Source organism: Aspergillus terreus, genomic scaffold, assembly GCF_000149615.1.
Source record: "Aspergillus terreus NIH2624 scaffold_6 genomic scaffold, whole genome shotgun sequence".
NCBI lineage: Eukaryota > Fungi > Ascomycota > Eurotiomycetes > Eurotiales > Aspergillaceae > Aspergillus > Aspergillus terreus.
The window spans coordinates 628,845-656,023 of record NT_165929.1 but is presented as its reverse complement, the minus strand read 5'-3'; the positions used below and the strand labels follow the sequence as shown (position 1 = coordinate 656,023).

At 53.1% G+C, this 27,179-nt stretch overlaps 10 protein-coding genes across 10 annotated transcripts; 5 read left to right on the top strand and 5 right to left on the bottom strand.

Moving 5' to 3' along the window:
- Positions 1 to 3,102: 3,102 nt before the first annotated feature.
- Positions 3,103 to 3,693, bottom strand: ATEG_04480 (uncharacterized protein; the record flags this gene model as incomplete). Its single annotated transcript, XM_001213658.1, has 1 exon — positions 3,103 to 3,693. One exon carries the CDS (start codon positions 3,691 to 3,693, stop codon positions 3,103 to 3,105), a length of 591 nt encoding a protein of 196 aa, XP_001213658.1.
- A 1,838-nt stretch (positions 3,694 to 5,531) lies between these two features.
- Positions 5,532 to 6,882, top strand: ATEG_04479 (AAR2 splicing factor family protein; the record flags this gene model as incomplete). Its single annotated transcript, XM_001213657.1, has 2 exons — positions 5,532 to 6,266; positions 6,415 to 6,882. 2 exons carry the CDS (start codon positions 5,532 to 5,534, stop codon positions 6,880 to 6,882), a joined length of 1,203 nt encoding a protein of 400 aa, XP_001213657.1.
- A 115-nt stretch (positions 6,883 to 6,997) lies between these two features.
- Positions 6,998 to 8,305, bottom strand: ATEG_04478 (branched-chain amino acid aminotransferase, cytosolic; the record flags this gene model as incomplete). Its single annotated transcript, XM_001213656.1, has 3 exons — positions 6,998 to 7,168; positions 7,229 to 7,830; positions 7,891 to 8,305. The coding sequence occupies 3 exons, from the start codon at positions 8,303 to 8,305 to the stop codon at positions 6,998 to 7,000; spliced, it is 1,188 nt and encodes a 395-aa protein (XP_001213656.1).
- A 3,798-nt stretch (positions 8,306 to 12,103) lies between these two features.
- On the top strand, positions 12,104 to 14,480 carry ATEG_04477 (putative C6 transcription factor; the record flags this gene model as incomplete). Its single annotated transcript, XM_001213655.1, has 6 exons — positions 12,104 to 12,244; positions 12,413 to 13,006; positions 13,189 to 13,211; positions 13,271 to 13,450; positions 13,507 to 13,857; positions 13,925 to 14,480. The coding sequence occupies 6 exons, from the start codon at positions 12,104 to 12,106 to the stop codon at positions 14,478 to 14,480; spliced, it is 1,845 nt and encodes a 614-aa protein (XP_001213655.1).
- Positions 14,481 to 15,602: 1,122 nt separating this feature from the next.
- ATEG_04476 (putative eukaryotic translation initiation factor 3 subunit EifCl) lies at positions 15,603 to 17,178 on the top strand (the record flags this gene model as incomplete). The annotated part of the gene is made up of 2 exons (XM_001213654.1): positions 15,603 to 15,911; positions 16,057 to 17,178. 2 exons carry the CDS (start codon positions 15,603 to 15,605, stop codon positions 17,176 to 17,178), a joined length of 1,431 nt encoding a protein of 476 aa, XP_001213654.1.
- A 678-nt stretch (positions 17,179 to 17,856) lies between these two features.
- Positions 17,857 to 18,111, bottom strand: ATEG_04475 (HesB/IscA family protein; the record flags this gene model as incomplete). Its single annotated transcript, XM_001213653.1, has 1 exon — positions 17,857 to 18,111. One exon carries the CDS (start codon positions 18,109 to 18,111, stop codon positions 17,857 to 17,859), a length of 255 nt encoding a protein of 84 aa, XP_001213653.1.
- Positions 18,112 to 19,320: 1,209 nt separating this feature from the next.
- Positions 19,321 to 21,059, top strand: bna5-1 (kynureninase; the record flags this gene model as incomplete). Its single annotated transcript, XM_001213652.1, has 5 exons — positions 19,321 to 19,510; positions 19,563 to 19,909; positions 19,971 to 20,451; positions 20,506 to 20,885; positions 21,006 to 21,059. 5 exons carry the CDS (start codon positions 19,321 to 19,323, stop codon positions 21,057 to 21,059), a joined length of 1,452 nt encoding a protein of 483 aa, XP_001213652.1.
- A 97-nt stretch (positions 21,060 to 21,156) lies between these two features.
- ATEG_04473 (ER membrane protein complex subunit 4) lies at positions 21,157 to 21,852 on the bottom strand (the record flags this gene model as incomplete). Its single annotated transcript, XM_001213651.1, has 3 exons — positions 21,157 to 21,232; positions 21,297 to 21,640; positions 21,712 to 21,852. 3 exons carry the CDS (start codon positions 21,850 to 21,852, stop codon positions 21,157 to 21,159), a joined length of 561 nt encoding a protein of 186 aa, XP_001213651.1.
- An 836-nt stretch (positions 21,853 to 22,688) lies between these two features.
- ATEG_04472 (putative AP-2 adaptor complex subunit beta) lies at positions 22,689 to 25,083 on the top strand (the record flags this gene model as incomplete). Its single annotated transcript, XM_001213650.1, has 5 exons — positions 22,689 to 22,933; positions 23,002 to 23,077; positions 23,136 to 23,500; positions 23,552 to 23,980; positions 24,039 to 25,083. 5 exons carry the CDS (start codon positions 22,689 to 22,691, stop codon positions 25,081 to 25,083), a joined length of 2,160 nt encoding a protein of 719 aa, XP_001213650.1.
- A 310-nt stretch (positions 25,084 to 25,393) lies between these two features.
- On the bottom strand, positions 25,394 to 26,632 carry cwc25 (U2-type spliceosomal complex subunit CWC25; the record flags this gene model as incomplete). Its single annotated transcript, XM_001213649.1, has 1 exon — positions 25,394 to 26,632. One exon carries the CDS (start codon positions 26,630 to 26,632, stop codon positions 25,394 to 25,396), a length of 1,239 nt encoding a protein of 412 aa, XP_001213649.1.
- Positions 26,633 to 27,179: the final 547 nt, after the last annotated feature.

Here is a 27,179-nt window from a genome sequence, read left to right as displayed (position 1 = left end):
GGGGGAATGGATGGGATGGATGTCAAGTGTCAATGGCAGAAGAAGAGAATAATCATCCTAATAGGGGAGAGCGTGTATTCCGAGAAATAATTATTATTTAAATATTTAAATATTTAACCCCAGTAGATCCTACGATCCTCCGTACGCATATGATACCGATGTACGTAGTCCTCTGTATGTATAGTCCCGACAAGATATTTTAGGCAGAGCATAATAATGATAATAATAATAATAATTAAACACCTCAACTCATCAATAACCGCCTTTGTCGGGGTTGTTGCACTGAGCGCAGAGGCGTCAGTGCCGAAGCAGCCCAGTCGGATCAATGCTGTATGTAAGTGCTCCTAGTACAAGTAGTAATGGGAATGAATAATGACAATCATGGGGGGTGGATCCATCGCACAGGGCACCTAAACTAGGCAAACTTACCAGGCGGGTTAGTGGAAAGGGTAAAAATAATCGCTTGAATCATGCATCAATTCTAGTCGACATCCTAGCGAGGATAGGTATGTCCCAAGGCCTACTATCGGTCACATTCGATGTCGCCTTGTCCCAAAGCATGAAAGTATGAGTGACTCGAAGAATGTAAGAATGGAACATTGTGGTGGGAATCATAATCATGCCCTCGTGTGTCTTCCCAGTTCTCTTGCAATTGGGCCCTTGCGACCTTTTCTGTCCTGTGCTCTTTTAAACTCTAACATGCGGGGGGGGACAAGCGTCATGAATGCCAAGCATGTTGGATGTCCACTGCTGATTTGTTGGAAGAAGCGAACAGAGATTCAGCCTTCTTTTTTATGGAGACAGAGATGGAGACGGGTTTCTTACAAAAAAATTATTAAGAAAATCATTGAGTCGAGGTATAACAAGCCATCCCACTCACGCTCTTGTTGAACCATACTATTCCGATAGGTACAACGACCAGGCCACAGCAATTGTCAGCCAAGAATCAGAATCCATGAAAGGAAGCAAGACAATCCCGCCGATGGGGAAAGAAAAAAGAAACATCCAAATCGAAGGTTCGAAAATCAGAGTCTGGAGTAGTGGATTCTTCAAAAGCAAACATACCTAGTAGCCATTAATGGGTGCTCACCAGCACAACGACCCCAAAATTAAACGCATGGGTGACGACGGCGGATGATCTTCGTCGCTCAGTTGGGCAGTGATAAATAGTCTTTTTTTTATTTTATTTCATATATATATATATATATATTATTATTATTATTATTCACTTGGTTGGCGACCGTCCCATCATTGCCGGATCCAGCCATGCCCCAGACCGGCACGATTGAGTTGAGCCAGGGGATTCAAATGTCAAGCATCAGGTGGAGCCGTACATGAGAGAGCTGCTTGATTCTTCTGTTTCTTTACAGAAGAATGAATTGTCTTGTTGCCTGTCTAAGAGAACAATAGACAAACTTTGCCCGTTCCAGTGGTTCGGGTGGAGACGATGGCTGGACTTGATCATGGGAATCAACATGGCTTTTTCGTATATATAGATCTTAAGGAGAATCCAGTTAGAAGAAACTCTAGTGCCGTTCCTCGGAGCACCATCAGACCATCATTGGATGTGCTCAACCAACCCGTCCGGGTCATAGCGGCTGAAATCTAGACAGTCTTCGTCTTCGTCAGAAGAGTGACGAAGTCCTACATCTGATTTGTAGTTGCACCCGGTGGGATCTCCATGATGACCGAGTACAGGAGGGAAAGAAAAAGTATTTTCAGACGAACGACGTCAGAATGAATCAACCCCATGATGCGGACGATGATTTCCCCGTCCGGACAGGCTCCTGTATGTATTATTACTTGCATACCAGGATGGACACGGCCCAGGCTCAGCTGGACGCCACACCACCCCACGCTACTGATCACCACGACTTGTCCCCTTGTGTCTCAGCAACCTGGCGTTGCACAAGTGCGGAGATGGGCCGATGCTCGGGCAGTGACACCGCAGGCCATTCTCCCTTTTCCCTTTTCCCTTTTCCCTCGGAGGATCGAAGCTCCCTGCATGCTGAGGGTTTGTGACCAGTCGCTTACCCCGGCCAGCCCATGCCAAGCGAATCCGGGCGCAGGATTTCCTTGTTGAGGTTGGCATTGTGAGCTACGAATGGTGCCCTTGGAATACACGTTCCGGGTCAATATCCACGGAGAAACCATGCAAAAGATACCGGGGGCTGCCTAGGTCCGCCTACACTCGTATCAAACCGCAAAATAAACCTTTGGAGGGGGAAATCGTTCCGACAAGAATTTGTCGAGGGGTGAAATCTGGGGAAGTGGGCCAGATCTGCCTGTACACCAGGCACAGACATCTGGACACTGCACAGTCAACTCTTTTTTCTCTTCTTTCTTTTTTTCCCGTTCATGCAAACCGGCCCTTGTTTGATGATGGGAAATCCCTGCTCGTCCGACACCGTTCGAACGTCCCGGGCGTACCGGATCGCTCTCTGCTCATGAACGATAATTATAGAAATCGGTATGCTCAGATGGTCCTTTGTATAAAGTCACGAACAAAGCGGTCGTCATCATCCGAGTAAGCCAGTCAGTCACTCGACCAGCTCCTTTACGCCTCCCGCGTTGCCCAGGTCCATTACTTGACTCCCGGCTGGCTGTCATTGGCGTTTCACAGTTCCGGGTGCTTGGGCCTCGCTCGTCGTGACTCGAAACTGGTTGGATTGGGGAATCCACCTCATCTGCCGGATGCCAAACTAGGAAATCAACGAGGAGCTCGAGGCTCCTCTTTTTAAACGAGAGGTGGGTTTTGCGTCTCCCGTCCCCTGAATAAGCTTGATGATCGGACCAGAAGGGAAGGTTAGGAGGGGCGAGAAACAGTTACAGTACCCGTAATGACGATACTTTGTGCTTGATCGTGAGACAACTGCGCTAGACGGACCCAGCGGATTCCCCCTTTGGGAAAGCCGGTGGAGGCTGGAAAAGTACGATCTTCTGACGCCGTGGCTGGTCTTGGGCAGGTACCGTCTCGCTAATGCCTGTTCATAAGTAGTTAAGTGTTTCTCATCCTTTTACTAATTGTATCCGACTCACCCGGCCGCCAAACATACGAGTCCAAGCATTTGTTGAGTTGGGAGTAGTCTGCACGGATCGATGCTAGCCAACGAACGCACGCACATCGGCAATTAGGGGCGGATTCGACCCGCTGAATATCCATCCACTCCATAGGAGTACATCATCTTTGTGATGCACTCCAGAGGACGCGCACACGCAAACATAAAGCAGCGTCTTTGTCTCGGAAAGCCACACCGTAGCCCTAAGGTTCTGCACTGCATCGTCCCCTGGCAACTGGTCTTCTGTACTGTGGACGGGGATCAGTGACAGACAGGTGGAGTCGGCGGAAGGGAGCTCCCGTCGTCTCCTCTTCTCAGTGGGGGTTGTTTCAGAGGGAACTCTGATACTGATGTTAAGCAGCACAGTGAGGTCTCTCAAATCCCGCTGGAAGGGCCAGAAAAAGCAAAACGGCCGGGGCACCGCGACCTCACTGGCCGTCTGGACGTGGCTGCTCCCGTTTCTTCCGGTCGACCCCCAAGCTTCGCATCCCGCTCCCCTTTTTTCCTCCCTTGCGTAAATGCGGAGGTGACAGGGGGTGATGGAGCTTCTTTCAAGGCTGATGGTTTCATGTCGATTCGGATACACCTGGGCAAAGGTGTTGCGCTCTTGGCATGGTTTCATGGGGTCATCCATTGAACGTTGCAGGGTCCTGGCATTTCGACTATTAAATTGACAGAGGATAATTCCAATATGGAGTCCATCGGAGGATGAGAGCCCAATAACTAATGGTGGGACAATGATGTACTCCAGACTCCGTACAGATCGTGGATTTCTGACTCGAGGCAGGTACCGAATCTGGATAGGGCTCAAGCGCACGCTATTGGTTTTTTCGTCTAGTAAGAGCGAGTACGATACACCCGGATACCACCCGTGGACGGCACTTTAAGCCCTTCTACTGGTAAACACTTAAAGCTGTATCATATGACCTCGTGTTTATCCCGGCAAGGAAAGTCGGCCGAGGATGGGCCTATGGAAAGTGACAACGATGGTGTGATGCAGCCGCTCCTCGCAGGGTCTAACCGACTCTAATGCCAGTCATGGCCTTCCAGGGCTTTCCATCCACTTCCAGGTCGCAAAAGTACGAGGTGGCCGATGTGAGTCTGGGAGCTCTCTATGTATCTTCATTGATATTTCTAGGTAGATGAGGTATATGATAAAAGATCCATGGTTCTGCAATCTACTACCCGCCATCGTACCTTGAGCGGTCTCCACCGCAATGACACTGCAGGCGTCTAGATATCTAAATCCCCAGGAACCCCTACTCCGTACCTCCCACATTCCTCATCAAGTACAGGTACTGCCCCTGTCCAGTCTGACCCTCATGATTCAACCACACCAGCCATCGGCTCCCCGGAGTATCCATGACTAACAGTATCACCAACCTGCCTGGGCCCCACCACCCGATCGCTCTGGAGTCCTCAGTGGCTTGTGCGAGCAACGCTCTGCAGCATCGTCGCCCACTCACATCGGTGGGGGACGTAGCTCCCTGTACTCCGTGCCGAGTACCTCTGCTCTATTCCATACGAGCCCCGTCCAGAGGCTGACTGGCAGGAGAGGCGAAACCTAAACCGGATGCCTAACAGGTCCGCGGCGCGCTATGTATCTGTATCATGCGCTATGGCCGAGCTTGCTCTCGTATAGGGGGCACGCATTCGAGCTGTCCAGGCTGCGGTTGCTTGGGCAGCAAGACTGGGACCCTGACGGTGGGAACTTCGAAACGCGTTCCTCGTCGGGTTTTCAATGTCGTCGCCAGTGCGCTGAAGGATGCAGACATGACGCCTGGGGTTTGTGAACTACCAATGGCGGACCGTCCTCATTTGATCTTCATGCTGGACGGCCGTGGTTTGTTGGGGTGACAGTGCTCGGTCTCCGATGTGATCTGGCGTCTTCCTTGATGTTCAGCATTGTGGTCTGTTCCGGATTGAAGGGTGGAATGGAGGGGTCCTTGTGACGTAAAGCAAGGGGGACCCAGAATGTGATCCATGATGCGGGTTGTCTCGTGTAGGAGGTGTGCGGTTGATACAATCCAATCTGTAAGCGTGGTAAGGAATGTGTGATTAGTATGCTCATATTAGAGTAGTATCTAACAATTCCTCATTCTCTCAATCGTCCGTTGGTATCCTGCTCAATTTCCATATCCATACGACTGTGAGTATCCATGACCGCTTATAGAAGATATACAGCTGGATAGATAGTATTCTATGCTAGCAAGCTATAAATTGCAATCATCCATACTTGAGTAGACTGTTATCGATAAGTGATAAGATAAGCAGTCGGCACGACGTTTATCACTCCCGATCAAATTGTTCCTCACCACCATACAACTCTCTACAAATCTCCATCTCCCTATCTAACCTTACATCAGACCATTATCCTCATCCATACGATGTCTTAACGCCAACCCACGAATCCTCGCACACCGTCTCATCCCACCACACTACTCCGTACAGCCCACCTCGACACCCCCCACAATGTCCCTCTCGCCCACACCCACCATCCTCCTCCCCAACCTCCCGCCCAAAACCCTCGTCGGCATCGACCTGATCACCTTCACCTCGACCCCAAACTTCCACGGCATCCGCGACCTCCCCGCAGGCTGGCACTTCCTCTACACCGGCACGACCGAGAGCCTCTCCCTCCGCAGCGGCGGCTGGTTCCACATCCGCGCCGACGACGGCCCCAGCCGCGCGCCCGACGTCCTCATCTGGAAATGGAACGCAGACACCGAGATGCTCGCCCCGCTGCGCGCCGCAGGCGCCCACGAAGCCATGCGCTGCAGGGCCAACCTCGGCGCCATCTGGCAGGCCGGCGGGCTGTTCCGCTACCGCAGCCGCGTGCCGCCGGCGGGACACACGGCCATGGTACGGACGGGGCAGACGGCAGATGATGATGACAACGAGGCGGAGGGCCGGAACGACTGGCAGGCGTTGACGGATAGATTGTCGCCTGCGCTGCTGACGCGCGTGGTGGGGGCGCCGGACGTGGATGTCGACGGGCGGCCGCGCTGGATGGTCACGTCGGGCAGCTCGGCGGCGCGCGACAACGACGCCATCCCTGGGTTGCCGGATGTGCGGGCGTCGGAGGAGATGGCGCGCGTGACGGGCGCGCCGGAGAGCGAGTTCTCGTTTCTGGCGGTGGATTTGAAGCGCACGTGGCGCGAGGGGGGCGATCGGGCGCGAGCGCTCGGAGGCCGCGCAGGACCGGTCGTGGGCGCTGGGGGAGGTGGTGCGGCGGGCGGAGGAGACGGCGACGACGACGCCCGGTGACGACGGCGGGGGAGAGGCGCAGGTGCTGGGCGAGCTGCAGTTTACGTTCCTGATGGTTCTGACGTTGATGAACTACTCGTGTCTGCAGCAGTGGAAGCGGCTGCTGGAGCTGGTGTTGACGTGCCAGAGTGCGATCCGCGACCGCGCGGCGTTTATGAGCGCGGTGCTGCGGCTGTTGCTGCTGCAGTTGCGGCGGTGCGACGATATCGAGGGCGGGCTATTCGATCTGGACGGCGAGGACGGCGGCGCGTTCCTGCGCAAGCTGTTGGTCCGGTTCCGGCGGTCGCTGTATGTGGTTGACGGTGCGGGCGAGGATGTGAAGAGTGATTTTGCGAAGCTGGAGGCGTGGGTGCGCGAGGAGTATGATTGGGAGCTTGATCGCGAGGCGGTCGTCCGGCGCGGCATGGTGCAGTTGGAAGACGGCGAGCAGGTGGAGCTGCAGATGGACGAGGACGACGATGAGTATGCGCCGGTGGTGGTGGACCTGGGCGAAGACAATATGGAGGTGTCTCTGGGTGATCAGGACGAGGCCGAGATTGATGATCCGCGAATGTAGTCCAGTCAGTCGGATGTATTATATCAATGTCATTGTACTATTGCATACTGATGCGATGTCTTTTCATAACCAGAAACCTCTATCTATATACATGATTCATATACATATCCGTATTCTATTTTTCGCTCTCGCCCTCAATCACATAACCCCATTCATGGCTCTCCTTGCCGTCCTTTCCGAACATGATGCCCTCGAGCCACGTCTTGAACTGCGCGGCGTATCCGGCACTGCCCATGTCCATATCCACCTCGCCGTTACGAATAAGCTTGACGGGGGTGATGAAGTACTAGTCAGGTCAGTCACATCGTCCACCAAATCAACGACCAAATGAAGGGAGAAGACCTACCGCAGTACCGCACACAAAGGCCTCGACGACGCGGCCCTCCTTCCAGGCCTGCTCCACCTCGCCGATCGTAAACGTCTTCTCCACAATCTCGACTGGTGCCAGATCACCCACAGGACGAGTGAGCTGCTCACGCGCCAACTCCAAGACACTACGACGTGTCACACCCGGGAGGATGAGCTGGTTCTCCAGCGGAGCGGTGACCAGCTCGCGCTTCCCGGTCTCCTTGTTCTCCCAGACGACGAAGAAGTTGCTGGCGCCGGCCTCGGTGACCTGGCGGTCCTCACCGAACAGCCACAGCACCTGGTCGAAGCCGACGGCCTGGGCCTTGCCGTGGGCGGCCAGCGAGGGCCCGTAGTTGGCGCCCAGCTTTGCGTAGCCGAAGCCGCCGGGCCAGGCGCGGATGGTGTCGGGCTGCGAGGCGAGCAGCTTCAGGCCGGGCTTGGCGCCGGGCTGGGGCGCCTTCTTGGACATGTCGGGCCAGGGCACGGCGATGATGAAGAGGAGGGCTTCCTTGGGGGTCTGGACGCCGAGATGGGGGCCGTTACCGATCATGGTGGGACGGAGGTAGAGGAAGCGGCCGGGCTGGTCCTTGGGGAGCCAACCTAGGGAGTCATGTTAGCTGGGTATACTCCTTTCGTTTCGGGGTGGTAGGGAACACGCACGAGGTCCATCGATCTGCATCAACTTGGCGACCAGACGCTTGAGCTCCTCGAACGGAAAGCTGGGCAGCGAGGCGCGCTGCGCGCTCATCACAAGCCGCTCGCCGTTGCAGTCTGGCCGGAACAGACGCAGCTTGCCGTCGTAGCCGCGGTACACCTTCATGCCCTCGAAGCACTCGGTGGCATAGTGCAGGCAGGACGCGGTGGGCGGGATGCTCAGGTTCTCGTACGGTCTGACTTCGGGCGTCTCCCAGCCCTTGGCGTCTGTCCACCGGACCGTCACCATATGATCCGTGCAGTAGGAGTGGCTCAGCTCTTCTGGGGAGCCTGGCGCAGGAACCGGCCGCAGGTTGGCGGAGCGGGTGATCTTGACGACAGAGGCATCGAGCTCTGCGACGGACGGGGCGGCAGAGGGCATGATGGAGGACGTGTATCTGTTCTTTTAAGGCTTAAGAATCAATAGAGGTGAAAGAAAGGACAAGGCAATTCCTTGAGGACAAGAAGGGAACGACTATGAGTCACGATAGATCCCCGCGATCTGCGCCGGGATGTACGCCGTATTAATTGACTTCCGGGATGATGAAGAACGTCGAAATCCGGGATGCAGGACCAGGATGGATGTCAGTATTAATATTTACAGGGAAATGGAGCCCTTCTACCATGGATTGCAGCGATTGATTTACTTGCAGGTGGCCGAGGGGCAAAAAAGAAAACTTTTCGCCGGGCCGAGTCTGCCATCGCTATCCGAGCCTGGCTCCATCTGTCTACTACAGCACTATCCCGACAGTCGCCGACTCGCCACTCCCACAAAACAGCTACAGTCTATACCGCAGCGCATTCTCTGTAACATGCGTCTCTACAGTCTCGCATTGACTCCCTGTCTATCGTTTGTATGCCTCCAGATTGTAAAGAGTGCCGTCCGTCTGTGCATTCGCATCGCATTCGCCCCACCACGGTCGATAACGGCGCCGATGCTAGCCGGGCGACGATGTCGCATTCTTCATCTAGAGTCTTCCTCATGCATGTCCGGACGCATCGCGTGGAAGAGGGTCCATTGACATTCCTCCAGCCGTGTATACCCGTTGCTTGGCTTCAGCGGCAGAGCGACGTACAGGAAAGTGAGTCTCGTGGGCTAACGACAGTGACTGGCCTACAGGGCGCAAAAGACGACTCCGATGAATCGTATGCATGGTTACCTGTCAACATGGAACCTGCATCAACATTCTCAGCATTAGCGACAAGCCCATGGTGACACCATCTGCAGCCTCTTCTCATCTAAGCTTGTCGCGGACGTCAGAGCGCCACAGCATGTTCGAACCGTCAAGAGAAATCAGGAGCCCATCACCGTTCATACCTTGGACGTAGCCATAGGAAGGTAGCAGGATGGTGAAGGCGAAGAAATGATCGACGTAGAGACCAGCACGATCTCTACGGTCCGTTCCATGATCACCGACCACGAGAGCTGCAGAAAACAATAAGCAACATCAGATCTGGTTCGGAAAAATCCCTGTCCACGATGCAGTCCGTCTCTCACCACCGCACATGGCTTTCTCCCCGCCGCGCCGCACGGCGAATGAGAAGTGCCAGGGAAGATATCTCCGCAATCGAACCCAAGTGCCATCTGCCTCAGCCCTCGTGTCCGACTTGGGTTCCGGGGTGGGGCAACCCATACATGCTTAATAGGACCTGCACTAGTGGCTTCTTGCTGGTAGATGTCATGGTGGGAAGAGGTGAGCATCTACGTAGTCTTTCGAGTGATCTTATTCCGGGGGAGATGGATGTAGATCATCTTGGCTGCTAGTGATGGACACAGGCATACTGTACTTAATACTTCGGAATATTAGGGAGTATAATATACAATAGTATAGAATGGTACTGGAACCTATTAATAGAGACGACAACATCGTGTTGCCTCTATCTCGTATACAGCCGTACGTAAGGGGCAAGCGAGAAACTAAGAACTGGCGGGCGAGTGCACATGCCAATCTATGCTCAAGCGAGGACGGTCGCATACAGGCCATAGTCATAGTTCAACCTACTAAGGATCTCACAGCGATGATCGAGATTACTCCAGAGGTCCTAATAGGGTTGGGTTGCCGTGGGCGAAACCTTACCGACTGACCCGAGATCCCTTAACCGTGTCGCCTCCCCACGTGGTATCATCACAGCAAAATTATGTGAATACGTGAATCTATGAATACATGAGTTCCCACGACTCATAGTCTATCATCAATAAGGTACATAATTTTCATAGGTGATTCTGGATATGGTGGACATGAAACATCATCGAAATATATTTCTCGGATAGTCCCAGCGCGATCAGGGTCCCTGTACCTCGATAATAATAGCATGGGACACCTGCATCTGCAAACTAAGCCAGTCCCAGTCACTTTCACAATAAAACGCCACCATGACACCTAGCAACTCATCCATACATCATACCTAGAAAATGAAGTCATCCATGAAGATCCACGACCTGTCACGCGGATCAACCCTTTTTGCCACCCCCGGGCCCTACGGAGTACGACCCGGTGTCAATCTACTTACTGTAGCTGCAAGTCTAATCTAGGTATCGGCTCGATCCTGAACTTGCACGTCACTTGCAGCTCCACCGCCAGAGGTCGGATACTCCGTACTTTGACAAAGGTCGGGGACCGCCTTCCCTTGGCAGATACAATACTATGGAAACATCCTGGTCATCATCCACGCGTATAGCGACGACGCCAAGCGAATAAGAAAGAAAGGACCCCAAAGATTTTTCCAGAGCGGGTCACAGGGGGGAACCACCAAGGGTCCAAGGAATTTCGCATCGGAGTTGCCGCGGGAGGTAAGATCAGCCCGTCGCAGGTGGACTACCCCATAGATATTCCTTGGATCCGTGGTAAGGAGAAAGGGACGCAACAAGATTTCGGGTCAATGCACCGTTGGTTCGGTTAGGGTACACAGCGCAGAGTATGGTTCCAAGGACAGACCCTGGTAACGCATAGCAAGGGGATCATCGACCGGTGGTCTTTTCCGCCTATAGTATCCATGAGAGCTTCTTGGGCGATCGGATGCCATTTGCGCCCTTTGATCCTATCAGATTGGCCTCTGCTTTTCCGGCGACTCAAGTGGATGAGGTTTCCTATTTCCAAGCTTGTCGGCTGTTTTGACAGTCGAGAAGAATTCACTAGCTGCCCCAGTCTCTTGGGAGGCAGCTAAAAAAGACCCAGTTCCCTGTTTAGTCGCGGGAAAAGGCTGCATCGACAGCGGCCGGACAGCCCGTAGCCTGGAGTCCTGACCAATACTCATCCTCTTCATGAGTCAACTGCCGAAGTACGGCCACAGGTTCTGCATGCGTGCAGGCGATCGATCATTATCCTCATCCTCATCCATGTGGCGGCATTTTCTCCCATCACAGACCGGTTGCAACTGGGATGGATGGAACAGGGGAAACGGCTCGTCCACACATAGATTTGAATCAATAATCAGCGACGGCTGTCTCTAATTCGTGAGAGAAGACTTCCACCCAGTCATGGTTTTCGATTGCGACTGTACTCCACTCGTACTGCGCCTGGTCCAACTGTAGGAACCGGTTTTAGATGCGGTTTGCCTCCCCTGGATTATTCACACCATTCGGAGCGAATTTTGGGCGGGATACTGGTCGAAATGTCCTTCCTGGTCCAAACACCCCTTGGTTGCCCGCCCCCTCCCAAAAAAAAAACAGGGTGGTTTTCATGTCATAATGACAGTACCTTTTTCCCCCTGCTTTATGTTTTCACCTCTTGACCTTCCCCTCTTTCACCTAAATTAAAGCGGCTTACGCTCGAAAACCCTCCCGCCTGTTGTAAACACGTCCTTTCCGTTTTGGATCAATCCTCGCATGTTCGAGGGCGCCTTGTCTTTCCCCTCCCCTGGATCCATAGCAGGTTTTGGGGGGCCCATTTCGTGATCACCGGCGATATCTGTCACTGCAATGCAGGAAATGGCCGTGGTGTACTGCGCAAACGAGGTATATCAATGGCTTGGTCAAGATTGAGTCCCTGCTAGTTCTTCCGAACCGGAACTGGTGACATGCTTTAGCCTTAGCGACTTTTCGCAGCCGAGCACCCTATCTCGTCACCAAACTCTCATCGCGTATCACCATCTCGAAATAGAAAATAGAATTCACAGCAACGTCGGGTCGTCCTCACCGTCGTTTCATCGCACGGCACCCTTACTCCGCCTCAAAGCGAGCATGAATATCGACGAGCCAGATAAACGCCTCCCCTCGTTGGCTCCGGGTCCCAGTGGGCCCGTGAAGCATCCATCCGTGCCTTTGACCAAGCCAAGGAAAAACTCCACCGCATGCTTACCATGCAAGCAAGCAAAGAGGAAGGTAAGATATTCGGACTGTCTTAAGATGCCTGATTCTGGCCTGAAAGGGTAAGCCTGGGTGTGCAACCTGGTGGTGTGGCGGCGGCCACTCTCAATCGCGAGAATGAGAGCTATCGCAACGTATCTCGAAGGGTCCGACGATAGTTGACTGACTGTGTCTAATCACCAGTGCACCGGCCGCCCATCGCCTTGCAAAGCATGCCAAAACACAGACGCGGAGTGCATCTTCGATGAGACCCTAGATCTGAGACGCAAGGTTGCCGCTAGACGCACACTCGGCGAGCTGGAGCATTATCGGAGTTTGCTCTACTCTTTAGTCGACTCACTCCGTTCGACAGACGAAGACAGAGTTCACCATATCCTGGAGACCATCCGTGATAGCTCTTCACTGGACCCAATTGCGGTAGCGATAGACGCACCGAACATCGATGGCCATGACACATCCGCCGACGAGTGGAAGAGTAAGACTGGTGGCGACGATACTACTGTCCAGCCAGAGCGTCTGTCGGGTGACGCTCATTCGAGGATAACACTGGAAAAACTCTGCGACATTCCCCTGTTCCAGGTATCTGCTAAGCCCTGGGTCACGGTCACGAATGATGATCACCTGGTCTCCCATCTAATCTCGTTATACTTTACCTGGGACCATCCCATGCTGCAGATCGTCGACCAAAGCATATTTCTGGACCACATGAGGAGAAATGATACGGGGTCTAGTTTCTGCAGCCCGCTTCTTGTGAACAGCATTCTTGCAGTGGCAAGTGTATGACACCGCGCCAACTCATTCCGCTAGAGACTTCTGCTGACTCTAAGAAGCCTTATTCTGACTTCCCAGAGGTTTTTTCTATTCCTGGAGATGCGACATCAAAGGGACAGCATTTTTTGGCAGAAGCTGAACGGTTATGGAGAGCCGAAGAGGGCCAAATATCGCTGACCAATATCCAGGCAGTATGTCTGATGAGCTATGCGTATGTGTCGTTCAAGTATGCTTTGATGATGCCCCTGTCGAGTCGCTGACCATATGAAGGTTCTATTGTCAGGGAAAGAGACAAGCTAGCTGGATGATGCTGCGGCAGGCCGTTCAACTCGCTCAAGACTTTGGAATGTTTGAAGCACCAAGGACACAACATCACGAGTGGAAAAAGATGAATGCTCAGATGCAATATGTGGCATCTATAACTGCCCACAGCATCTTCATATTGAATTCGTATGTAGTTTTTCTCGTTGCAAGCAGCTATGCAGGGCGACTGACCGATAATATAGGCAAATGGCTCTAATATGCCGTAGAGCTGCGAACCTTCAGCGTCCCAGATTCATGCTAGTCTTGGATAACCATCTTGATGACATCGCCTGGGCTCCATATCCCCATTCGAACAAGATTGAATATGGCAGAAAGTCAGCCCTGCTTCGTTACGTGATGGCGGCTCTGGAGTCTTTGACTGCGATAGTGGTAGAAATCCAGGATCTTTTATATAGTAAGGCGCTGTTTCTCAATATTGATGAAGCGTGGGTGCTGGTCAGTCCGCTCTATTCGCGCCTAGATCAATGGCCGGAAAGCCTGCCTACTATCCTGCGACTAGACGAGGGACCAATGCCGCAGACTTTGCTTGTGCAGTAAGGAAGAGATCTTGCATGGGGACTGGGAATTGAATCAGCTTTTTAACATTGTTTGCAGCATCAGATATTACCACGCTATCATTTCACTGTCGGATTTCCTCCTTGACCGCGGAGATGTGGAGTCGGCGCCCAACTCAACCCTGCCTCGACAAATGAGGCTCATCCAAGTCCGTTCGGCGAAACAAATTGCACGATGTTTACGCATGCACCGAGAATTGTATGGGCTGCGGCAATTTTCTGGACAGGTGCTCGAACCCATCTGTAGCAGCGCTTCTGTTTTGATGGGAGCTTTGGGCGATGATGGGATCGAAGGCGCGTTTGTGGAGGTGTGTCGGTGTCTAGTTGCATTCAGCAAGCGGTTTTCGATCGCAAAAGCTATGATTCACGAGATCGAGTCTACGGGCTCGGCGCTCTGGAATTCGCTTGCCGCCCGAAGCTATTGCAGTGTTGGATCACAGGGAGCTGGCCTCCTCACAGTGGCTTTAATTCGAAAGATTCCATCAGTTCTATTGGTTGACGCTCTCCGTTCTCTTGGCGATAATATCGGCCTGAGGTCGAATAGGAGGAACGCACTATATCGGAGCCAGCGAGGTGGAGGTGGAGACGCATTCATTGAATGAGTGAGCGAGCAAACCACTGTATCTGAGAGGGAGCTCCGAGACACCGGAGGCGTGATTCCTACCTATTCAGGTAGTGTAAAGTGATAAGCCCACAGGGCGCAAGTCAGCTTTCATACACCCCGCGTCACAGTGCGAGGCAGTTTGAAGCCTGCAGTCATGAACCGGATGGAGAAAGACTAGGTAGCAAGAGCGAGCTACTAGTCTTCTGCGAATCGGGCGGAAGGCGATCAGCTGAAGCTTAGAAGGTGGTTAAGGGGAAGACAGAGAGAAAGAGATCTAGAGGAGGAGGAGGAGGAGGAGGTGGTGGTGGTGGTGGGAACGAGGTGGTCGCTACCTTACGACTTACTCGGAACCGGGACGGAAATCACGATGTCGTGTATGGCCGCTAATTTGCATTCCTGCCGAGGACTGACAGCACGTAACATCCACCCCACTGGTTAGGGCAGCTATATAGAATAGACGGTCGTTATCGTTAATATTAGACTACTTAGGGTATGATTTTAGAGGTGCAGCAGAGGGACGAGTCGTATAGCGACCTCTATTTGTTTTAGTGCCGGGGCAGTAGATGCCTAGTACCTTATTCGTAGGGGCTAGATACCTACCTAACCACTGCCTAACTCTGTCACTGCATTCTATGTAGAGATGATCTGCCATAATGACAGATTAGGTATGTCCGGAGGAATGTTCAGGTACCTACCTACTTAAGTACTACCTTAGGTACCTAGCATCCGGACCAACAGGTACTCTGCAGATTGAAGTACCTATTTAGGTCATGATGTATCGGAAATCCAAGCTGCAAGAGTGGCTGTCCTGCTTCTTTAAAACCTCTGTACGATGAATTATCCCTTTTGAGACAAGGCACTTTGTAGGTATTCTCCAGACAGAGGCACAATGCGGATAGATGACTCAGCAATACCAGTTATGCCCAGATAAGATAAGCACAAAAAACCCGCCCAAGCGAAAACCCTCAAAATTCGACCGCCGCCGAAACAATCGAAATTCCACACGCCGACGCCAAGTATCCAACGACCCCAACTCGACGTGCCCTCCTCCCCCCGTCCTTCCTCCGTCTCCTGACCAATTCGTCCTTTGTCGACTCCGTCCTTTTTTCTCTCGTCCAAAATGTCGTACGAAGAGCGCGCTAACGCGCACCCCAACCTCAACGATGAGTCCGATGTGGAGGAGGAAGCGCTCGTCAACGACTACCGTGAGCAGGTCAACTTCGACGATGGCATGAGTGAACTCGACCGGACAACATCTCTGGGAGCCGCTTCTCAGACGCAAGATCTCCAGGCCCAGCTCGCCGCCGCCGCTACCCCGCTGGAATACCAGGCCACACTCGAGACCAAATTCGCAAGCTATGACAACTACTGCAGTCTGTTCCACTACATCCTGAACTCGGATGGCCCGGTTGAACTCGAGGTCCCTTCGGTACGCTTCACTCTTTCTTTGAATCCAGATGCGCACAAGAGATGGGATAAGTGGGCGGACAACCTCTACTCACTTGGATAATGTTCTCTGTTGTCAGATTGGTTGTGAGACCTTCGGCTAACCTGGACATTACTTCTTTCAACAGTACTACTGGGCTTGGGATGTGATCGACGAGTTCATCTACCAGTTCGAGTCTTTTTGCCGCTATCGGAACCGCGTTGCCCGGAGTGGCTCCAACGAAGAGGAGGCTCAGCTTCTGCGCGAAAACCCCAACACGTGGGGTTGCTACTCAGTCCTCAACGTCCTCTACTCCCTGATTCAAAGATCCCAGATCAACGAGCAGTTGGCTGCCATGAAGCGTGGTGAGGATCCCCTGGCGTTCGCCGGCGAATATGGCTCCCGCCCTCTCTACAAGATGCTGGGATACTTCTCCATCATCGGACTCCTCCGTGTCCACTGCTTGCTCGGTGACTTCAGCCTTGCCCTGAAGACCCTCGACGACATCGAGATGAACAAGAAGGCCATGTTCGCCCGTGTTATGGCTGCTCACTTCACCACCTACTATTACGTGGGTTTCTCCTACATGATGATGCGCCGCTATGGCGACGCTATTCGCATGTTCAGCCACATCCTGGTCTATGTCTCGCGGACCAAGAACTTCCAGAAGGGTGGCAACAGCTACGATGCCATCGCCAAGAAGAACGACCAGATGTATGCCCTGATCGCCATCTGCGTTGCTCTCCACCCCACTCGTCTCGACGACACCATCCACTCCGCCCTCCGGGAGAAGTACGGCGAGCAGCTCAACCGTCTCCAGCACGGTGGCCCCGAGGCCCTGCCTCTGTTCGAGGAGCTCTTCCGCTCCGCCTGCCCCAAGTTCATCAGCCCCACTCCCCCCGACTTCGACAACCCGTCTGTCAACATCGACCCTGTCGACCACCACACCGCCATCTTCATGGACGAGGTCAAGAACACACTGTACAACCCTACGATCCGCTCGTACCTGAAGCTCTACACGACCATGGACCTGAAGAAGCTCGCTGGCTTCCTGGAAGTCGAGCCCGAGAAGCTCCGCTCTTGGCTGTTGGTCAACAAGCAGCGTAGCCGTCAGGTGCGCTGGGTCGAGGGTGGCCTGCTGGAGGGCGAGCCCGTCAACGCCAACGATCTCGACTACGCCCTGGAGAAGGATTTGATCCACGTCAGCGAGACCAAGGCCGGACGCCGTCTGGTGGACTGGTACCTGCGCAACCTGGCCCGTGTCTACTAAAGTGCCCGAGGCTCTCAAGGACGGCCCCCTGGGTAGCCGTAGCGCTACGTGCTTGGCCTGTCCATGGACTTCTCAGACGGCTATTCCTGCCCGGAAAGTCCACTGAACGCTTCCCGACTCGAGTATTTGCGTATCTGCGGGAGGATCTCTGGTCGTGTGAGGCCCAGGCTGGAGATCAATAGCGGCAGGACAACCGGAGTTATTGCCGAGTAGTATGTCCTATGTGCTTGTACACGCCGTGGTGACCGTTATGACTCTTCTGTTTTGTTTCCCTCCATTTTAGTTTCATTGTCTACGCCTTTATTTTCCTTTATGTCTGATGGTTGCAACCCTGGACCTGCTCAGTTTAGAGGTTTGAGGTGGCTTCAAAAATATCGCGGCTTTTCCGGGGCGTATTCCAATGCTTGTGGTTGATTTGTTTTCTGTTCTGGCCGATATTGACCCCGTGCGTGTTTCTGCACGGCATAGCTAGCAGTCGGTTGAGGTAGAAATTCGCATGATGAAATAGATGATGACACTTTTAGTTCTTTTCCTTCACCCGCACCAGTAAAGACACTCGGTATAGAAAAGAGGGGTATAGCTTGGATTCTCTATTTGCCGATGCAGGCACTATAATTACAAACATGGATATGTAAACCCAGCCCAGATGGTACAGAGGATGCTGCCGTATTGCGTGACCTAGTCTTTAACATCGAAGCTGGTTCCACAGCCACAGTTACTCGTAGCCCGCGGGTTATCAACAATTTTGAACTGGCTGCCGATCAGCTCCATGGTGTAATCCACCGTGCTACCGGATAGAAGCTCCAGCGAGGGTTCATCCATGACGACTTTCGCCTCGCCGGCGCCAGCGGGGGATCCCTCCTCCGGCGAGTACTCCGCCTCAAATACGGTATCTTCTTCCGGGTCAATCTTGGAAGACGCCTCTAGCGACATGAGATATTGGAAGCCGTGACAGCCTCCGCTCGTCACGGTGATTCGGAGATGGTGGTAGGGATTTTCTTCCTTGGTGGCAGATGGAGATGACGAGGGATCGGTGATCTCACGGAGGCGCTGGGACAAGTTAGAATCCTAGTAAAATAAAAGCATCGAGTAACAGTTCCCATCATAAGCCAACCAAAAAGATAATATAAAAAAAAAAAGACATGATATAAAAACATACAACAGCCGGGATTCGCTGGTGGTCACCCACCCAACTACTAACCGGCCGGCGTGTGGCTTAAGTACGGCTGAGCGGACGGGAAGCCCTGTTTTCCACACCCTGTGGTCGTATGTGCTAGTTTCCTAGCCATCGCGGGTTTTATCGGCCCCGGCGCTAGGCCTGTCGCCTCCGCGGATGAACTATGGCCCCATACGCCCAGGATGTCAAGCAGGATTCACCCCATCCAGGCTCTTTCGGCATATGGCTCACACACCAAGCATATGCGCCACACAAACAAACAGATTATTGACGTACCTCTGCGGCCCGGGGAGAGATATCCACCATCAACGTATTGCCGTCATCGCCGGTTCTCGGGTTTTGTACGACCTTCGTCGCCTGGCTGATCGGAGAAGAGGAAAACGCACGGTGTTGTCGGGAAATAGTATGCGAAGAGGCGGAAAGCCAGGATGATACTCCCCGTGCGATGGGAGCCTTCGTCGATGCGATCGAGGGGCCTGCTCGTCGATGGGAGGCGGCGGCGCAGAACGATGCGGAGGAAGGTCTAGATAGTTTCGATGGCGGAAAACCGGATCTCATGACTGACGAGGAGGGCGGGCGTGAGAGTCGCCGGGCGGCGGATGACAGGATCGGACGAGACATAGTTGCGACACCAGGAAGGCTGTCCTCTTGAGCGAAGAGCGTCGTCTGGGAGGAATGGATGATTGTTGGATTGTTGTAACTATGATTCTTGCTTAGTTATTGAACTGTCAAGCTTCCCATTAGTCAGAGGCTCGGGATGACGCCATTGGTCGGCTAGGTCTCGGAAAGAAGCGGCAGAATGAATGATCATCGCGGGGGTCTCGCAGAGAGTCTGGAAGGAAGTCAGATCTCCCCGCGCTTCACTCTTGGTGATTTCTTGCATGTTGTGGTTCTCGCAGCCGATTGAGCTCATCGCACATCAACTCCGGAAGATTGCATAGATATCCCACTATACAACCGGCAGAATGGGCTCCCGTTTGCACCTCCGAGACATCAAACATGGACCCCCGCTTCCCTATCACGATGATATTCGTGCCTTCACCAAGGAATACGCCGAGTCTCTCGATGCGCAGGACCCTTTGCGCAAATTCCGAGATGAGTTTATCATTCCTTCCAAGAAGGACTTGAAGCGGACCGTCCTTGCAGCCGATGAAAGTATGCGCTCCGCAAGTTCTGCATATAAGCTTCACTAACACTTGCACTCCAGACACCGATGACTCGACTGATCCTCGATGCATCTACCTCTGCGGAAACTCCCTGGGTCTACAGCCTCGGAGCACACGGAAGTACATCGACCGCTATCTCAGGACGTGGGCAATTAAAGGTGTAACGGGACATTTCACCCCGCACGACGACCAGTTACTCCCCCCGTTCGTGGATGTTGATGTAGCCGGGGCCAAGCTCATGGCCCCAGTTGTTGGTGCACTCGAGAGCGAGGTAGCAGTCATGGATACGCTGACAACGAACTTGCATTTGTTGATGGCTAGCTTCTACCGCCCGACGCAAGAGAGGTACAAGATCATCATTGAAGGGAAAGCATTTCCCAGTGATCATGTATGTTCTCCCACCCCTTGTCCATCAGTTTGTTATGACATACTTACGCCACGAGCCTTAGTATGCTGTTGAGTCTCAAATCAGACATCACAATCGTGAGCCGAGTGAGGCCATGGTTCTGATCGAGCCGGAGGATCCCAAACATCCCATTCTTACCACTGACCAAATCCTCCGTGTGATTGATGAGAATGCCTCGAGCGCTGCGTTGATCCTTCTATCCGCAATCCAATTCTATACTGGTCAGTATTTTGACATTAAAACAATTACCGCACATGCGCAATCAAAGGGGATTATTGTGGGATGGGACTGCGCACACGCGGCTGGAAACGTCGATTTGCAACTCCACGATTGGAACGTTGACTTCGCTGCCTGGTGTAATTACAAATACCTCAACAGTGGTCCAGGCGGTATGGCTGGCTTGTTCGTCCATGAAAGACACGGCCATGTAGAATCGAAGAATGGTGCTCAGAACGAAGGGTTCCGTCCACGCTTGTCCGGTTGGTGGGGTGGAGACAAGGAAACCCGTTTCCTCATGGATAACAGTGAGTTACTTCCCTGTCCAGATCTTGTTCTACTTGACTAACTTGTATCTGCAGACTTTCGACCTCAGGTAGGTGCAGCGGGATTTCAGTTATCAAACCCGTCGGTCCTGGATATGAATGCAGTGGTTGCTTCCCTGGAGATTTTCAGCCGGGCATCGATGGAGAAGATTCGTCAAAAGTCTCTACACTTGACCGGTTACTTGGAGCATCTCCTCGTGACATATCCTCTTGATGCGCCTCCCGAGGAGAAGCCGTTCACTATTATCACACCATCGAATCCAGCCGAGCGCGGTGCACAGCTCAGTCTACGATTGGGGCCTGGTCTCCTCGAAAAGGTTCTTGAGGTGCTGGAAGAACAGGGTGTCATAATCGATGAGAGGAAACCGGACGTTATCCGGGTTGCGCCTGCGCCCCTTTACAATACATATGCCGAGGTATGGGAATTCTGTCAGATTTTCTTTGAGGCATGTCGGGAGGCAGCGAAAGCACAAAAATGACCCAGTGTGTCGAAGCGATATATATATATATAATGTCGGCGTTGAAATAGTACCCAGTTGTCTTCCTCTGGTATCCATATTGCGTACAGTAGCTATAATCAATACTCTTGACTCTTCTTAGGCCGTAAAGTGTAGTTGAAAGAGATTAATTCATTCGGATTGTTTATATGCTTTCGTTTGCTCCTTAACTCCCCGGGAATGATGCCTTTCAACTGAAAGCAAAATAAGCCCGCTCCACAGGCTGTCGTTCTGACTCCCACGCCAGCCAGTCCGATCTCGTAGTCCTATAAGGGTTCCAGTTAGCTGATGCCACTCCCAGACCACATCGAAGACACCAGGTGTACGTACGGTAGTAGACCCATTGCATTCACCTTCCACACTCCCAGTCCCAACAATACCAATTGCATCACGATGTAGATCGCCTTGACGCCGAGAAGCTTTCCCCGGGTTCCTTCCGTGTCGAACTTGGCAAATACCGTGTTGGTGTTGATCAGGCCCTGGATCGGACCCTTGAAGAGCATAAAAACCATCATGATACTGAAGATCTGGAGGCTGTTTCCGGACATGTACATCATGATGGCATTCATAGGGATCTGTTTCGAGGGGGCGAGCGCTATTTCCCAAGCTTTCTTGAGCTTCAGGGTATCCGTCTCGGCGGGTTTGGCTGGAGTCGGCGTTTGCTGTTGCGAGCGCTGGAAGGGAGTAGTCAGAGCCATGCGACTGGGAAAATTCATACAACACGCATAGATAGAGCGCCACATACATTCTTGCCGCTTGATCGACTGCTAGTGAAGCCTGGAGGGTCTGGGATGCTGGCGGCGGCCTTGGAGGGACGTGGCTTGGGAGAATTCAAATCCACGACCCATTGTGGCGGAGGGACTGGAGGCAGAGACTGAGAGGCCATCGTGGATGAGTCGACGGCCGAGTATTGAAACTGAGCTTTTGCGAAAAGTAAGAGGAAGATGCGAGCTAGGTTGGTGGAGAAATGGTAGATGCGACAGTGAGGAGGAGGATGATGATTGCAAGCGGACACTGGACTCTTGCTCCACAAGCGCGCGCGGAGGCGGCGGCAACAACCCCGTCCACTCCTAATTTCTCCCTCGACTCCTTTTCCCTATTCTTCTCTCCAGTTTCAGTGTAATACTGCGTGAATTCGCCATTGGAGTCTTCTCAAACCCTCTTTATCTTCAACTCGGTAACTATTCCCCTTCCCCTGCGCAATTGCTTGTTCGTCACTGACAAAACCAGCGACCGTCGACCCCTTCTCTCCCCGAACCACGAGCCAAGGCATGGAGAAGACCAACTAAGAACTCCGACGAGCGCTTCGAGCTACAGCATTCCCTTTTCTATTCGCCTTCGTCGCCCTTGCATGTGATAGAACTTCGACCCCTCCATCCAGAGAACCGCGTTGCCCCTAAGAGAATAGAGGAACGAATAAGCGTCATCCTCCGACCTCCCATCGCCCACCATGAGTTCCAGCGGGGGAGATGCGAAGCTGTTTGCTAGGGTATGTGACTTGTGATCCTCTGGTCGGGGACCGAGACTGCCTATCGTCCCCTCATACCCCTTCCCCTCATATCTGTGGCATGATCATGCGGGATGTTCTCCTCCGTATCTTTTTCACACGATCCCCCTGGGTATCTATCGCACGGCTATCCCACCTGGTCCTCCTATTCCTCCTATACATGACCTCATCCTTCTCCGACCACCCTGCCCGCCCCGGCCTGATAGAATACCTCCATGTTCATCGCATTATACCCCCATCCGCACCATGACTTACCATATTCTCGAACCCGACAGGGCAAAGTCGCCGAGTTGCGACAAGAGCTCAACAGCGGCGGCAAGAAGGACAAAAACTACTCGGCAAAGAAAATCGCATTGAAGAAAATCGTCGCGAATATGACCATGAGCAACAACGATATGGTTGCTCTATTTCCGGACGTCATCGGCTGTATGAATCTACCCAGCTTGGAGATCAAGAAAATGTATGTTCGAACCGCCGTCGCAGACCCGACGAACATATGCTGACCATGTCTTTCTTGCCGCGACACAGGTGTTTCCTTTTCCTTGTCAACTATTCACGCATGAAGCCCGAAATCGCACTCAAAGCTTTGCCGATACTTGTCGATGTAGGTTGCCTTCTCGCCTTCACGCAAGCCTCAGCGTCCTGACATGTCTCTCTCGTAGGACATGGACGACTCCAATCCTCTAGTCCGTGCTCTAGCGCTACGAACTATCTCATACATTCATGTCCGCGAATTCGTTGAAGCGACCTTTCAACCCGTCAAGCGACTAATGAGCGATATGGACCCCTACGTTCGCAAAACTGCCGCCTTCTGTGTCGCCAAGCTCTACGACCACGACAAGAAGCTAGTTGAGAGCTCTGACCTGATCGATCGCCTAAACAGCATGTTAAAAGACGAGAACCCGACGGTTGTATCGAGCGTTCTTGCGTCATTGATAGACATCTGGGGCCGGAGCGAGACCATATCGTTGACCATCGACTATACGAGTGCCTCGAAACTGGTATCGATTCTGCCAGATTGTTCTGAGTATGTTTACCTGTGTTTTTTTTTGGCAAGAACATGTCTAATGCTTTATAGGTGGGGCCAGACGTATATCCTAGAGGCTCTCATGTCATACGTTCCTCAGGATACAGCAGAAGCCCTTTTGCTGGCAGAAAGAATTGCTCCGCGTCTGTCACATTCCAATTCGGCGGTTGTGCTCACTTCAATCCGTGTCATCCTCTATCTCATGAACTATATCGCAGAGGAAAGACATATCTCTTCCCTGTGCAAGAAGTTGTCGCCTCCGCTCGTTACTCTCCTCTCCAAACCACCGGAAGTGCAGTATCTCGCTCTTCGAAATGCCATCCTCATCCTCCAGAAGAGACCCGAAGTCTTACGCAATGATATTCGGGTATTCTTCTGCAACTACAATGACCCGATTTATGTCAAGGTGACCAAACTCGAATTAATATTTATGCTGACCACCAAGGAGAACATCTCCATTGTCCTCGCAGAACTCAGAGAGTAAGTTTCAATGTTGTTCTTTCCAGCCTCGACTATGAGCTGACTCAAAATCATCTAGGTATGCGACGGAAATCGATGTTCACTTCGTGCGTAAAGCTGTGCGCGCTATCGGTAAATTGGCTATCAAGATCGAGTCTGCCGCACGGCAATGCATTGATACACTCCTCGACCTGGTCAATGCGAAGATCCCCTACATCGTCCAGGAGGCTACTGTTGTCATCCGCAATATCTTCCGCAAGTACCCGAACCAATATGAAAATATCATCGGACAAGTTATCCAGAACATCGATGAACTGGACGAGCCTGAGGCCAAGGCCGCCATCATCTGGATCATTGGACAGTATGCAGACCGCATAGAAAATTCCGACGGTCTTCTGCAGGATTACTTGGCCACCTTCCACGACGAAACGGTTGAGGTCCAACTTGCGCTCTTGACAGCTACCGTCAAGTTCTTCATTCAACGTCCGACGAAGGGACAACAGCTGGTGCCCCAGGTGCTGAAATGGTGTACTGAGGAAACGGATGACCCTGACCTGCGCGACAGAGGCTACATGTACTGGCGTCTACTATCAACCGATCCGACAGCCGCACGGCAGATTATCATGGGCCAAAAGCCGCCCATCAGCGCCGAAAGCGAGAAGCTCGATTCTCGTACGTTAGAGGAGCTCTGCCTTAGTGTCGGCACCCTCGCAACCGTGTACCTCAAACCCGTCCAACAGGTCTTCCGCTCCGCGCGTACACGACGTTTGCAATATAGCCCGGCCCTTCAGAAACGACCCGATGAAGGCAACAGCAATGTCTGGCAGTTACCGGTCGTGTCTAACAACACTGCTGCCTCTCCTTCAGACGCACCTATATCGCCGACCAATGGCTCCACGCCGGCGTCGAACAACATGAATGCCGCCGTGAACGCGGCCGATGCGTACTTCAACAATGTCGGCTCCCAGCAAATGGCAGCTCTTGACCTTGGTGGACGGGGCGATGGCGGTGCTGGTGGCGGCGGAGCTCCGCAGACGCAGTATGTTGTGAATCAGAACCAACAACAGGTATACCAGCCTCAGTTGGCGGGCGGAGCTGCCACGGGAGAGCTGTTATTGCTGTAGTGTATATTTGATTCCCAAGGGATATGTGATACCTCTTAGCCATCATCCAAATTACAGCGTGTTTGGTTACATATTTTCAAAACATTGAAGTCAGAACTGTATCATTCTCAGGCCCTGCCAGTTTGTGATGCCATGCGAACTAAATACTCGAATGCTAATGCGATGTGCAACATTGGGCAGGCTGCCCAGAAAATTGTAGAATGAAAAGTCGTAAAGCAGTTATGCATCTTGCAATTGTGACGACGCCGAACGAATTCCACCAGAACGCCAGATTACCCGGAAATCAACATGTGTGGAGCACAAGGAAATATCAATCTTCCATCTTGGCCAGTCCACCACGGCTGCGACGGATCCGCTCATCTAGGCTATCCTCCTGGAGCTGTCGATGCAGTCCTGAGACGAACCGTCCGCGTTCAGAGCGCTGTTTCTCGTCCGCCGCGAGTTGTTTCTCCTCCTGGGCCGTGACTTCGGCGATGCGGTGGCGACGCGTCTCCTCCATTTCGTTCGCGTTCGACATCATCTCAGCGAGTCTGCGCTGGCGATCTGCTTCCAAATCGCGCGCTTTCGAGCTGTCGTCCGCATCTCGCTCCCGTGGCCGAGCGCGGTCGTCTCTCCGGTCTCTGTCGTTGGGACGGTAAGGTCTGTCTCGGCGGTCCTGATCATAGCGTCGCCCATTGCTCCTGTCGTCATCACGGCGTCTCTCAGAATGGCGACGGGGGGACGGCGATCCACGGTCTCGGTCGCGGTGGCTCGAACGGCGATCGTCTCTATCATCCCGATCCCGATCCCGGTCATGGTCACGGTCCTTGCGGTCACGATCGCGATCACGATCATCCCGTCTATTGCGATCCCTCCGATCCCTATCATCCCGATAATCATCCCGCCGTCTCCGGTGCGACGACCGTTCGGGCGATCGCTCCGCCGGCGAGCGCGACCGATGCCGATGCGACCGCCGATGATGGCGATGTGACCGAGAGTCCTCCGCGCTGTCCCTGCGGTGCCTGTGACTCCTCTCGCGGCCACCGTCACGCTCACTCCGCTCAGAGCGACTCTTGCGCACCGACTCCTTCACCATGTTCTCATACGCGGCCTGCTCGCGCTTCTTGATCTCCAGCAACGGATCGGCCAGCACTTTCGTCATGGTATCGCGGGCGTTGGTGGCCGGTGCAGCCGCGGAGGGGGGCGCTGCAATACTGCTCGCAAAATCGGTCGCGCCTTTCTCGAGCTTCTTGCTTTCGTCGTTCTTGAGGAGGATGCCGTCGATGCGCCGCTTGCCCAGCAGATACCCCTCCATTTCCTCGGAGTAGTGGCCCGTCGCGCTGGACGGCGCCTGGTACATCCAGTCAACGCGGTTCTGCTGGCGCGGCTTGCCCGAGTCTTCGTGGAGGCGCTGCAGTTCCTGGATTTGGCGCTCTTCATCGCGCTCGCGCCGCAGCTGGTCGATGCGCTTGCGTTCCTCCAGCGCGCGTTTCTCCTCCTGCCACACCCGCTCTTGGTTGCGGAGAAGCGATGGGTGCCATGATTTCTTGAGGTTGAGGTCGCCTCCCATCTTGATTTCGGTTGTTTCTAGAGGGTGTCGCTGGGTTGGAGATGATGGTGAGGAGGGGAGAAGATGGATTCTAATATGAGGAGGTCAGTTTGGGAAGGCGGTGTTGCCACTTGGGTTGGTGCCTTAATGCCTTTATGCCTGAGGCATGAATATAGTTCCTGCAGCTAGGTATTATTGAGATGCTGGTAGACCTGCTTTTGGTTACTGGGGTCAGTACCACAGTAATGGTGGCAATTCTAGTCCAAATGAAGATGTTGTATAACGCGATGATCTGAGACAAGATTGTATTCGGATGTACTGTAGACACAGTACGTAGCAGGACCGAGATACGATTCTCTTCTTTTAAGGAGACAGGTGATCGACGTGGCTCAGTTTGAGGTTGTCGTGAGGGTGTCCCGCAGTAACAGCCGCAGTGACGACCATCCGTCTCTCCGTCTTCCCTCTTCATCTTCCCTTTCTCCCTCTCTCCCTCTTTCTCCCTCGACAATCCTCCCTCTCCCTCTCTCTCTTGCCATTCACCTGCATTTTTTCTCTTTTGTCCATCACG